The sequence below is a fragment of the Macaca nemestrina genome, chromosome 20 (assembly GCF_043159975.1).
Source record: "Macaca nemestrina isolate mMacNem1 chromosome 20, mMacNem.hap1, whole genome shotgun sequence".
Lineage (NCBI taxonomy): Eukaryota > Metazoa > Chordata > Mammalia > Primates > Cercopithecidae > Macaca > Macaca nemestrina.
Window position 1 is genome coordinate 1,607,249 of NC_092144.1, and position 12,893 is coordinate 1,620,141.

The following is a 12,893-nucleotide window of genomic DNA, read 5'->3' on the forward strand; positions in this document are numbered from 1 at the left end:
GGAACAGTCCCTGCCGACCAGGGAGCCATGGATGGTCAACCGGTGAGGACGCCACGCTTGACGCAGCAACCCCACACCCACGCACACACCCGAGAGGGCACACACACGTCCATGCACACTGCACAAATGTTCGAAGCAGCACACTGTGTGGCCACAAAGTGGAAGCGGCCCAAGTGGCTATCAACAGACGAGTGGGCCGGCACAGCGTGGCCCGTCCGTGGAGGAACGGGGTCAGCAGAGGGCGGCCTGTCCACGCACCAGAACATGACCCAGCCATGAACAGGAACCAGGCTCTGACCCAAGCCATAGTGTGGATGCACCTTGAGGACATCACACTCAGTGACACGCCACACACAAAAGACCACACAGTGTATGACCCCATTTCTGTGAAATGTCCAGGACACACTGATCCACAGAGACAGGAAGGATGCGTGGGTGCCAGGGCTGGGAAGGGAATGGGGTGTAACGGCTGGTGGGAATGGAGTTTCTTTAGAGGTGATGGAAAGTTCCGGAACTAGGCCGGGCGCGGTGGCTCAAGCCTGTAATCCCAGCACTTTGGGAGGCCGAGATGGGCGGATCACGAGGTCAGGAGATCGACACCATCCTGGCTAACACGGCGAAACCCCGTCTCTACTAAAAAAAAAATACAAAAAACCAGCCGGGCGAGGTGGCGGCGCCTGTAGTCCCAGCTACTCGGGAGGCTGAGGCAGGAGAATGGCGTGAACCCAGGAGGCGGAGCTTGCAGTGAGCTGAGATCCCGCCACTGCACTCCAGCCTGGGCGACAGAGCGAGACTCCGTCTCAAAAAAAAAAAAAAAAAGGAAAGTTCCGGAACTAGACAGAGGTGATGATGGTTGCACAACGCTGTATATATACGGAAAACCACCGTATACATATTTTAAATGAATAAACTCTATTAGACTTATGAACCATGTGTGAATAAGGAGATTATTAAAAAAATAAAAGACCACAACCACAACAAAAGGCCTGTGAGAAGTCCGATGCAAAGGCGAGAGCAGGGCTGCCCTGGGATCTGGGTGGCGGAAGCTGTCCGGCCCCACATTGGGATGCTGGGGCGCATGCAGCCCTCCACAGCCACTGGGGAGTGACAGCCTCACCTTGTCCTGGTCTTGCCCCTCAGCGTTGTCCTCCTCGTCCTGTGCCTCCGTCTTGGCGTCCTCACACTCGTCCTTCGGGGTAGTGACAGCGTTCACACTGAGCTCCTCCTGCAGGGAGCCAGGGCTCAGGGCTCATGCTGGGCAATGAGGGGCCCCACTGCACTTCACTCCAGGCAGCCTCCACGCCGCACACCCTCAGCTCACCCTCACCCCTGCCTGAGAGGCCACAGTGCCCTCTGAGTGACAGGGAGCCTGTGGGCGCAGAGGCCCTGGCCATCCTCCCCTTCCCCTGGCCCCTGCTTGGCCCACTGGTACGTGGGAGCACGACCCCGGCCCCACTCAGTGCTGCGAGAGTGACTGCGAGAGCACAGGGCCTCAGGAGACCCCAGGGCTCTTCCCTGAGTGCCAGGTATGACCTCTGGAGACACGAAGGCTGGCAGTGGCCAGCTGCCGGTCTCTTACCGTGGATGGAGCAGGGGCAGGGGCGGGGGCAGGTGGTGGGGTGGTGGACAGCCAGAAGTCCAGGTCCTCAGCCTGAAACCACAAGACAGGCTGTCAGCAAACGCAGTGCATGGTCCTGGGAAGAGGCGCCGGGGACAGCAGGGGACAGCAGGGGCCAGCTGCCCTTGCTGCCCCCAGGGCCCTGGACCAGCTGGGCCTTGCAGAGCCTGGGAATCCAGGAGCTGATGGTGATGTCCTCAGCCAGCCCTGCTGGCTCTGGCTTTCGCTGCCAGAAGAGGGCCAGGGACATATCTGTGGGTGGGCATGCGCCATTCCAGTGGTCAGAAGGCCCCTGGCGGCCCGTATGTCTGCCTGGGCCCCTGACGTGGGTGTGCACAGGCCCCCAGGCCCTGCGAACATGCGCTCCTCTGAAACCCCATTTCTTTCTCTCTGTGAACATGTGCACACAGATGCCGCAGAGACAGTCCTGGAGCTGCACACGAGGGGGCATCTGGACCACACTGAGCTCTGACCATGGCTCCCCAACACAGGTGAGGACACGGCTCACCTGTCAGATTGTCGGCTCCTCCTCAGTCTCCCCTGACGCAAGCGCACAGCCAACTCCCCTCGGAAGCCACGCGTCCTCCCTCCGCCAGGGCACAGGGCGAGGCGGCTGGCGCTCACTGCCTCAGACTCACAGCCATTTCCCCTGAGCTCACTGCTGTCCCCAGGCTGTCTGGGAGTTCAGGGCAAGAGAGGGGAATGGAGAAGGATGCTACCCTGGGCACTAGGTTTACCTTCTTCTCCTTCTGCTTCTTCTTCTCCTTGTCTCTCTCTTTCTCTTTGTGCTTTTTCTCTTTCTTCTTGGGTTTCTTGCTCTTCTTTTCTACCACGGGAACGTCCTTCTCGGGGGATTTTGAGGTCTCGGCGTTTCTGTGTTTCTGAATAGGCAGCTTCTCGCTGTCGGCTAAGGGCCTGGAAAGGGGAATGACTGGGTCGCACATCAGCACCACTGGCCACCCCCCAGGACCACCAGTACATGCTGTGTCCAAGCATGTGGCAGCGCGGGACCTGCTCCTCCAGCCCCTGGCCCCAGCCATGGTCCGACGTGGATCTGCCCAACACGGCCTGCTGCAGGCTCTCACGGGAGAGTCTGTCGAGGCATGGGGACCTTCTGAGCACCCCAGGCCTGGAGACTTCAGAGCCCACACTTAGGGTCTTGGTTGGGAGGGCCAACCAAAAGCAGTGCAGTGAGGACATGGTCTGGGGAAGGCCCGCCTGCACCCCGTCCCAGCCTGTCCACCCTGCAGAGCCCGGCCCCGCCCGGGAGGACGAGAGGAAGGGAAGCAACCACCTGTGGCCTCCAGCCTCATCCTGAACCCCTGTGCACTCACTTATCCAGGTCAATGTCCAGAGCCCTGTAGGGATCATTGGGGTCTTTGTCATCCTCGTCGCTGGGCAGAGCGTTCTGACAGGAAGAGGTGAACACCATCAGTGGAACCCGCGCCCGTGGCCTGGTGGAACCCCATGTATCTCGGACGCAATGGGACTGCCTGAGACAGTCATGGTCATGGCCACGCCCACACAGGCCACACGCACATGCGGGCAGTGACATGGCTCCACCAGAGGCTCCGTTCAGCATCCAGGCACCAAGGGCGGCTGGGCCCCAGGACGCAGCCAACCTGCATCTGCCTCTGAAGCTGCTGGCCCCGGGGTGGGTGCGTGGGGACGTGCGCTCAAGGACAGAGGCGCCTCTCCTCCTAGGCTCTCTGGGGCAGGGCCTCATCCTGGCCACCAAGGAAGACCACGGGGAGATGCCGCTGTGCATGGCCCCAGGACACACACGTGCGGACAGACAGACATCCCCGGGCCGGGCCCTCCAGCGAGGCTGACCTCAGGCATCTCCTCCGTGACAATGTCCACCTGCTGGGCAGGGGCAATGTCCTCGTCGCTCTCCGTGGGCAGCGAGCTGTGGCGGCGCTTGCCCTTCTTCTCCTTCTCCTTCCTCTTTTTCCTCCTCTTGTCCTTCTCCAGCTTCTGCCGGTGCCGCCGCTCCTCCTCCAGCTTCACGTACTGGTCCGACATGGGCAGCCCTGGGGGCCGGCAGCGGGCAGGCACTCAGCACCGGGTCCCAGGGGCTCAAGGGGAGGGCAGCAGGAGCGGCCTACAGCCCATGTGACAAATGTGGCGCTGACACACGGGAGACACTTGCCTGGAACCTTCAACGGGACGGAGAGGTCGATCTGCACCACGGGAATGTGTTCCACGCCCGGGGCGTCCTGGTACCGCTGCGAAAGCAACATCCAGGCGTTACTGGCGCACTGAGGGGTGACACACGGGCAGGACAAGCCTCAGGGACACAGGGGGCGTGACGCAGCACTGACATCCTCAGGAGCCAGGGGTCCTGCCAGGGCTCTGGGCCACGAGGAGCACTGTGAGCATCTGGAGGAACCGACTCTTAAAGACAGTGAGGGCTGGAAAGCTCGTCACGCGAGTGACCCTGCAGGCCTACTGCACAGGGAGTAGCAAATCCTCATCCACTTTTTCTACCTGAATATTCTGTTTTCTCCTCAAATGAGAAAAGTAATGCGGCTTCAAGCCCAGAGTGAGGCAGCAGGTTGCCCACGACCGTGAGGTCAGGGCTGGACATCAGCTGGGCTGCCGTGCACACGGAACAGGCCCCTGGCTGGAGGTTCAAACGAATGGGGCCCACAGGGAGGCACCCGCCCCTCAAAGGCTCCGCACAGTCATTGTGTGGCCCCAGCTCCACTCCCAGGATCTTCCAGAAGGAACCTGAAACTCAGAAGGACGCCACAGGGCATGGGTGGTGAGGGTAGAGGGTGCTGAGGGACAGGCAGCCGGGGATGGGCCTCACCTTCTGTGGCGACGGCGAGCTCTTGATGTAGAAGGGGTTGTTGGCCTGCTCCTGCTTCCGGGCCTCTCGGCGCTGCGGGACACGACTAGGCATGAGCCCAAGCGAGCAGGCAGGATACCTCTCTATGGACGTCCACTACCAGCCACCCAACCAGGGAAGGCTGGATCTTTGGCTATTTTCACTACTGAGCTTTTACTAACAGGGAAACCAAGGCCCGCAATTGGGAAGAGCGCATATTGGAGAAAAGGAATCGCTAACCCTCTGGGAGGCAGGGACACACATGCCTCCACTGCCAGGGTCAGGACCAGGACCCACGGAGGCCGCTGACCTGCCTGGGCTACCCGGCTACTGATGAGCAGCTCAGACGGGCTGGGGCTGCTGAGCTCGGGACAGGGCCTCCTGATCGCCAGGGCTGCCTGAAAGCACGGCCTGGAGGATGCAGGAGCACAAAGGCCCGCACGCAGCCCACCGTGGGCATTCCCTCTGTCGGTGCAGGATGGAAGGAGAGGACTGCTGGAGGGGCTCCCCTCTCTGCACAGGTGAGCAGGGCGAGGTGGAGCCCCACACGGGGCACAGGGGCTGCATCTGCCTCGGGAGGATGGGGTCCAGGGGCCTCCTTCACCTTCCCCAGCTTCTGGTCTGGGTGGGCTGCACGTGTCTGCAGTGTCTTACAGCAGCTATGGCAGGGTCAGGGAAGGGCCCCACACAGGCACCCACAGGCCCCCAGCTGCAGGTCGGGTTAATGGAGTTCTCCTCAGGGGGGCTCCTGGATCTAGAGAAGCTGTCCCCCATGTCTTTTTTTTTTTGAAATGGAGTCTTGCTCTGTCACCCAGGCTGCAGGAGTACAATGGCATGATCTCACTGCAACCTCTGCCTCCCGGGTTCAAGCAATTCTTTTTTTTTGTTTTTTTGAGACGGAGTCTCGCTCTGTCGCCCAGGCGGGAGTGCAGTGGCCAGATCTCAGCTCACTGCAAGCTCCGCCTCCCAGGTTTACACCATTCTCCTGCCTCAGCCTCCCGAGTAGCTGGGACTACAGGCGCCCGCCACCTTGCCTGGCTAATTTTTTTGTATTTTTTAGTAGAGACGGGGTTTCACCGTGTTAGCCAGGATGGTCTCAATCTCCTGACCTCGTGATCCGCCCGTCTCGGCCTCCCAAAGTGCTGGGATTACAGGCTTGAGCCACTGCGCCCGGCCGGTTCAAGCAATTCTATTGCCTCAGTCTCCTGAGTAGCTGGGATTACAGGTGCCCGCCACCACACCCAGCTAATTTTTGTATTTTATTTTATTTTTTTTGAGATGGAGTCTCGCTCTGTCGCCCAGGCTGGAGTGCAGTGGCGCGATCTCAGCTCACTGCAAGCTCTGCCTCCCGGGTTCATGCCATTCTCCTACCTCAGCCTCCCCAGTAGCTGGGGCTACAGGTACCCGCCACCACGCCCAGCTAATTTTTTGTATTTTTTGTAGAGACGGGGTTTCACTGAAACCAGGATGGTCTCGATCTCCTGACCTTGTGATTCGCCCGCCTCAGCCTCCCAAAGTGCTGGGATTACAGGCGTGAGCCACTGCACCCAGCCAATTTTTGTATTTTTCGTAGACACAGGGCTTCACTATGTTGGCCAGGATGGTCTTGATCTCTTGACCTCATGATATGCCCACCTTGGCCTCCCAAAGTGCTGGGATTACAGGCATGAGGCACCGCGCCCGACCAAGATGCTCCCCATTTCAGTGAAGCTCAATGAAACTCAACCATAACATGAAATACCCACTTGGGGCGTCCTGGAGGGCGGCGGTGCACAATCTTGAGCCAACAGAACCAAGCCCCGGACTCAGGAGCCTCAAAGACTCCCTGGGACAGGAGGGAGGAGGCGAAGGCCCACCAGGGGCACCCAACAGCTCACCCGAGCCAGCTCTTCCTCGTCTGCCTCAGACGGCCGGTGCTTGGGGCGCCGCTGCTCTTCCTCGTGGAAGACGGCCCTGGGCCTCTCGTCCTCTGACTCGCTGTCCGAGAGTGGCTCGTTGATCCAGGCGTCTAGGTCCAAGCTGTGCCGGACAGGAGGGTCACACAAGGCAGTGTGTGTGACCGAGCACGCGCCTGCAGGCGCCCACCCTGAGCAGGCTCACCATGTGCCTGGCCATGTGAGACCCCAAACAGTGGTGCCTGCTACCCACACAGGGCCAGCGAGGCAGGTGTCACTGCCCCTTAGAGAGGATGCAGAGACCCAGGAAGGCTACAGCAGGGTCACAGTGGGGCCCTCACGGCAGGTTCAGGCTGCCTCAGAGCTTGATGGCAAGGGTGGAGCAGGCCCACCTCCCAGGGAGCATCCCCAGGTTCCAGCCAGGTCCCAGAAGCAGCGAGAGCCCCGGTGAGTCCAGCGAGGGGCGCCCGCCCCAGGCCTCCAATCAGCCCCACACCCTCCTGGCTGTTGAGGGCTGCAGTAGCCCCCTCTGTGCCTCCAGGCATCAGGCGACCACGTCAAGGCTGTGGTTGCAATGCCCCCACCCCCGTATCCTTACCCTTCAGGGACTGGAACCTTCTTCTGGGCCTTGGGGGCCACTGGGTTCAGCTCCCCAGCAAAGAGAGTGCTGACCTCCTCTGCCACGGGCACGTCCTTGGCCTGAAGCTTCTGGATATGCTTGACCAGCTGCAGGATGCAGGACGCCTGCGGGGGACGCAGGAGTCACCGCTGGCACCTGCCCGGAAGGCCATTTGGCCACCCTCAGGGACACTGGGTGGCTAAGCCCCTGGCACAGTGACGTGCGGGCCCTCTGGCACAGCCAGGTACCCACAGAGAGCCCAGCCTTCATGCCATCTCCATTGTCATCCTTGACAAGCAGCGGCGGAAAAGACCAGTCCACAAACAGAACAGAGATGGGGGCACAACAGGGAGCTTTGCCCACTGCAGAAATGCCTCCCATAAGTCCTGTGCCCCGACACCAGAAGCACCACCTTGTTCGGCCCCTGCGGGCTCCCTGCCTCTGTGCTGGCTGCAACTCAGACACAGCCAGGCTGGGCAGCTCCAAGAGTGACCATGGGCCAAGGATCATAGCCAGCCCCCAGATAATGCCACTGCTCAGAGAAGCCCGGGGCCACACCCCATGCAGCCTTGACGCTGGGTCTCCTCAGCCACTGGATGGGCTGATGCTGCTCCCGATCTCTCTCACAGATGACCAGGCGCAATGTTTCACATCTGTAATCCTTGCACTTTGGGAGGCTGAGGTGGGAGGATCATCTGAGGTCAGGAGTTTGACCTGGCCAACAAGGTGAAACTCCGTCTTTACTAAAAATACAAAAGTTAGCCGGGTGTGGTGGTGGGTGCCTGCAATCCCAGCTACTTGCGAGGCTGAGGCAGGAGAACCCCTTGAACCCAGGGGGCGGAGGGTGTCGTGAGCCAAGATCACGTCACTTCACTCCAGCCTGGGCAAAGGAGGGAAATTCCATCTCAAACAAAACAAAACAACAAACAGAAAAACAGAGACCTGGGAACTGGTGGGCACCAGCTGGCACAGGTGTACAGTCTGCTCAACCCAGAACCCACGTCACCTGCAGGGCACCAGAAAGAGCCACAGCCAGCCCCAGGCTCTCACACCTGCTGTCTCGCCGCATGTGAAACAGGCTCTTCCTATGGCCAGGAGCAGCACCCCCACATACCCAGCACCCCAGAGACCTGCCCAGTCCCACCGACCTAAAGGTCCCACTGACTAACCCCAAACCCCAGCTGGCACAAGTGGCAACAAAGGAATCTCAGTGAGTGGCTTCAGAAGAGGAAGGGAGGCCCCGTCAACCTGGCCGCCGCTGGACAGAAAGGCACTGAGGGCTCCCCGAGGCTTGGCCCAACGCCGAGTGCAGCCTTACCCGCTCCTGCACCTCCAGGTCTGCGCTCTGCACAAACTGGGGCAGCCGGTCCACCATGAGCTGGGTGACGGCCTGGGCGCCCTCTGCCTCCCCGGCCTGCTCCTTCTGCTGCAGGATGTTGGCGTACAGCTTGACCACGTTCTGCACATACACGGCCTGGATGTGGCCTGGCAGCGTGGTGACTTTGGGCCGTAGCATGGCCTCCAGAGTGTGGTGCGGTTCCTGCAGATGCCTGAGGACAGGAAACGCCGTGAGTCCCCAGGATGCCCGCCCCGGGGCTCCTCTCCAACAGGTGAGGACCTGGGAGGCCTGGGCTTGTCACAAACGAGGTGACTCTGGGCCTTTCCCATTCCCTGAGCTGTCTCCGGGGGCTGAGACACGAAGTAGAAGAAACCAGGGGCCATCCATAGCCCATAACACGAACAAGACAGAGACGTGGAGATGACAGAGCCACTGAGCGGAGGACAGGTCAGAAGAGGAAAAAGGACAATGGGGTCGACTGTGCAGTTGGCCCTGGGAAGATGAGCAGGACGGGCAGGGAGGAGACGGAGCCAGGAGACCCTGATCTGTGGGACACTGGGGCCTGGGGGTGTGCCTCACTCACATCTGACACAATGTCTTGGGACTTGGATATGTTTCTAGTCCACTTTTCTCCCACCAAGAAAATAATAGAAGTGGCCGGGCACTCACCTATAATCCCAGCAGTGTGGGAGGCCAAGGCAGGCAGATCATGAGGTCAGGAGTTTGAGACCAGCCTGGCCAACATGGTGAAAGCCTACCTCCACTAAAAATACAAAAAATGAGGCCAGGTGCAGTGGCTCACGCCTGTAATCCCAGCACTTTGGGAGGCCGAGGCAGGCAGATCACAAGGTCAGGAGATCGAGACCATCCTGGCTAACGCGGTGAAATCCCGTCTCTATTAAAACTACAAAAAATTGGGAGGGATTGCATTGGGAGTTATACCTGATGTAAATGACGAGTTGATGGGTGCTGACAAGTTGATGGGTGCAGCACACCAACATGGCACAAGCATACATATGTAACAAACCTGCATGTTATGCACATGTATCCTAGAACTTAAAGTATAATAAAAAAATATATATATATACAAAAAATTAGCCAGGCGTGTTGGCGGGCGCCTGTAGTCCCAGCTACTCGGGAGGCTGAGGCAGGAGAATGGTGTGAATCCGGGAGGCGGAGCTTGCAGTGAGCCGAGATAGCGCCACTGTACTCCAGCCTGGGCGACAGACAGAGCAAGACTCTATCTCAGAAATAAGAGATCGAGATCAGCCTGGCCAACATGGTGAAACCCCGTCTCTAATGAAAATACAAAAAAATTAGTCGGCCTTGGTGGCAGGTGCCTGGGATCCCAGCTACTCGGGAGGCTGAGGCAGGAGAATTGCTTGAACCCGGGAGGCAGACGTTACAGTGAGCCGAGATTGCGCCACTGTACTCCAGCCGGGGCAAAGCTTGGGAGACAGCAAGACTCTGTCTCGGGGTGAGGGGAAGAAAAGAAAATGACAGAAGCGCTCGTCTCCAGGATGCAGGCTGGCTGGGGACCCTTTTGGCATCCCAGCTCAGGGCGCCCTCCTGAGCTGGCACAGGCCCAGGGTGAGAAGCGCTTGCTGTGGCAGTAACGGGTGAAGGTAGCGGCTAGTGGTGCTGCTGCAGGGCCCGGGGCAATGAGGCATAGTGGCAAATCTCATGAATTTCCAAGAGAGCCTGGAAATCCAGACTGCTGTGAGAACCGTGAGTCTCAGCAACACATTCCCACCTCCAAGCAGGCCCCGTGACCCAAGCCTGCCCAGCAGTGGCTGTGATCTGTCCTCTCCGCTAGAGAGAATCTGACGCTCCTGGAGATGGCAGGGGCAGTTTCAATAAGACCCATCCCTGCGGCCCACCTGGAACCTGGCACTAAGACCCCTGTGCTCCCAGAGGGGCCTGGCGTGGGCAGGCTGGGGCTGAGCAGATGCCTCCCCGGGCCACCTAAATGCCACATGGAGCTCCCACCCCACCTATGGCAAGCAGGGCTCAGAGGGGCCGCCACTCGCCCAGCTGGGACTGAGTCTTGCAGACACCCAGGGCCAGCCCCCTATCTGCAGCCCACCCCATGGATCCTCCCACCTCCCAGTCCTGGTGCCCACGGGATCTACAATCTCCTGGGAGCTCCACAGATGCCCAAGGGCAGAGAGCAGGCAGGGCGGCACAGACTCGCCTCTGTAAAGGGGGGGATGGGTCCGACCATTGTCGGGGACAGCTGCTGGAAACCCATGGACCTGTGGGCTGGGACAGAGGGCGATGGGAGACAGCGGGAAAGATCTGCCAGGCACGTCCCTGGCCCCTACCCCTCTGAAGCTTGGAGAAGCTGCCGGCCCGGAGGCCCAGCGTCACTCACTCTGAGAACTCCCCGCAGATCCAGGCGGCAGCGTAGAGCACCTCGCAAATCCCGTTCCGCTGGGTGCTGCTGGCCAGCAGGTGTGCGCTGTCGAGCAGCGCGGACATCTGGGAGACGGCGAACTTGCGGATGGCCTTCACACGGATGGCCACGTCCAGCATCTGGGCAGCGATGAGGTGGCCGTGCCGCGTGCCCTCCAGCCGGGTCAGCTCCACCAGGATGCTGATGTACCTGCGGGCAGAGGGGGTGAGTGAGCAGCAGCGCAGAACCCCCAGCCGCGCCCCTGGGAGTGGGACGCACCACTCGAAGTTGGTGATGTACTGGTAGTTGGACTGGCTGCAGATGTCGATGATCTTGGTGAGCAGCTCGTCTCGGTAGGTGGTGCCCTCTGCCTTGTCCACGTGGGTCATCAGCTTCTTCACGATCTCCATCAGGTTCTTCTTGGACACCTGGGCAAGAGCGTAGGGACAGTGGTGAGGGTGGACCCGGCCTGGGGCCTGCTTGGTGAGACACCCAACACCTGCTTCTGAGACAGAATCCACGGGACACAGGCGGACCCAGATTCACAGATCGACCCCAGGGAGGCAGCAGGCCCCTGCGACATGGGCTGGGTTAGGGGCACCCAGCCCCCAGCCAGGGAGCAACAACTGGCCCAGCATGGTCTGTTCTATGGGCTTGGCCCCGCCCCCTCCACACACGCCCTCAAAGACACTTGTGGGCTTGGCCCTGGCCCCGTGTCCACACAGGCCTTGGAAGACAGGCATGGATGAGGCTGGCGCCCCTCTGCCCTGCCCCACCATACTAGCTGATGGCCGAGTGTGAGGGGACTCCATACGTTCCACGTGGCTCTGCACCTGACACTTAACGTCCCCGAGAGCACTAAGGCGGGCAGGCGGGCAGAGGGCACGCACCATCCCATAGAGCAGGTCGAGGGCCCGCAGCCGGATGGACTCGTCCTTGTCATCCAGGCACTGCAGGATGAGGTCCTTGTGGGACTGCACGGACTTAGGGTGGGTCTTCAGGATCTTGGACATGGCCAGCAGCCCCAGGTACTTCACTGCAGAGAGAGGCCAGAGCTAGGTCACTGGGATGGACATAGGCAGCAAGGTGCAGGCAGGGCCCAAGGCTCTCTGGGCCAAGTCTCCACCTCAGGAGGCTGCCTGGCCTTGGCAACCCGGGGGCGGACAGAGTGACACCAGCAGCTGGAGCCGGGGGCGGACAGAGTGACACCCCCAGCTGGAGCTCACACGAGGGATGTCGCCCCAGCAGAGCCCCCACACTGGGAGCCGGGGTGCAGGCTGCCCCATGCCGGCTCCCTCGGGAAGGCCTCCCCTACCTACTACCACGCTGTAGTAGCTGCTGTCGGCTTTCCTCTCCCACCCAGCCAGCACAGGGAAGAACGCAGAGAAGACTTTCCAGCAGCATCAGGCACCCTCAGCCCGGGGCAGGGTCTCACCCGTACCCAACACTCACTGTTCACCCGACTAGCCCAAACTAGCTCATGGAGAGCTAAGGGTGGCTGAGCATGAGGCACAGATGCCACAACCTAAACCAGGGACGCTCCAGCCACAGGGCACACAGCCGAACCCGTTCATACACTGCCATCTACGGCAGCTGTCAGGCCACAGGGCAGCACCGAGCAGAGACAGACAGCGTGAGGTCCACGGAGAAAACACAGCAGTCCCCACCTCGCCGCGGGGGATGGGCCCATGGCCCCCAGTGGAAGCCTGACATGGTGGGCAGTACTGAGACCCGCGTGTGGGTGTTCTTCCGACACATCTGTGCCTATGGCGAAGTTCAGTGTGTAAATTAGACACAGTAAGAGATAAACAACTAACAGCAACTAAGAACAGAACAATCATAAAACACACAGTCATGAGAGGTATGTCATCGTGGTCTCTCGGAATACCCGACTGTGCGGTCCTTGCCTATTTTTGGACTGTGATGGGGGTACCCAAAACCTCAGATAACAGGGGCGACTCCACTATCTGGGCTGTTGCAGGCGAGTTTGCCAACTCCTACTCTGAACAAAAAGATCTGGCTTCAAAATGAGCGTCCAAAACACCGCCCAGGTACCAGGTACCAGGCAGGGGCCATTAATTCTTTTTTTTTTTTTTTTTGAGATGGAGTCTCGCTCTGCCACCCAGGCTGGAGTACAGTGGCCGGATCTCAGCTCACTGCAAGCTCCGCCTCCCGGGTTCACGCCATACTCCCT

The 12,893-nt window shown here is 60.1% G+C and overlaps 1 protein-coding gene across 3 annotated transcripts in view; it reads right to left on the minus strand.

Annotated features, from left to right (window-relative positions):
- LOC105485897 (adaptor related protein complex 3 subunit delta 1) overlaps positions 1 to 12,893 on the minus strand; it is a 57,212-nt gene that overhangs the window by 11,931 nt on the left and 32,388 nt on the right. For 2 of the 3 annotated variants that reach the window (XM_011748496.3, XM_011748505.3), the window contains exons 12-24: positions 11,590 to 11,735; positions 10,979 to 11,127; positions 10,679 to 10,909; positions 8,284 to 8,515; positions 6,945 to 7,090; positions 6,329 to 6,470; positions 4,434 to 4,505; positions 3,771 to 3,846; positions 3,452 to 3,651; positions 2,953 to 3,026; positions 2,356 to 2,533; positions 1,580 to 1,651; positions 1,118 to 1,225 (exon numbers count right to left, since the gene is read on the minus strand). In XM_011748496.3, coding sequence (XP_011746798.2) covers positions 1,118 to 1,225; positions 1,580 to 1,651; positions 2,356 to 2,533; positions 2,953 to 3,026; positions 3,452 to 3,651; positions 3,771 to 3,846; positions 4,434 to 4,505; positions 6,329 to 6,470; positions 6,945 to 7,090; positions 8,284 to 8,515; positions 10,679 to 10,909; positions 10,979 to 11,127; positions 11,590 to 11,735 — 1,826 coding nt within the window. The remainder of the gene's footprint in view (positions 1 to 1,117; positions 1,226 to 1,579; positions 1,652 to 2,355; positions 2,534 to 2,952; positions 3,027 to 3,451; positions 3,652 to 3,770; positions 3,847 to 4,433; positions 4,506 to 6,328; positions 6,471 to 6,944; positions 7,091 to 8,283; positions 8,516 to 10,678; positions 10,910 to 10,978; positions 11,128 to 11,589; positions 11,736 to 12,893) is intronic. The other variant, XM_071086055.1, reaches the window with a different exon arrangement.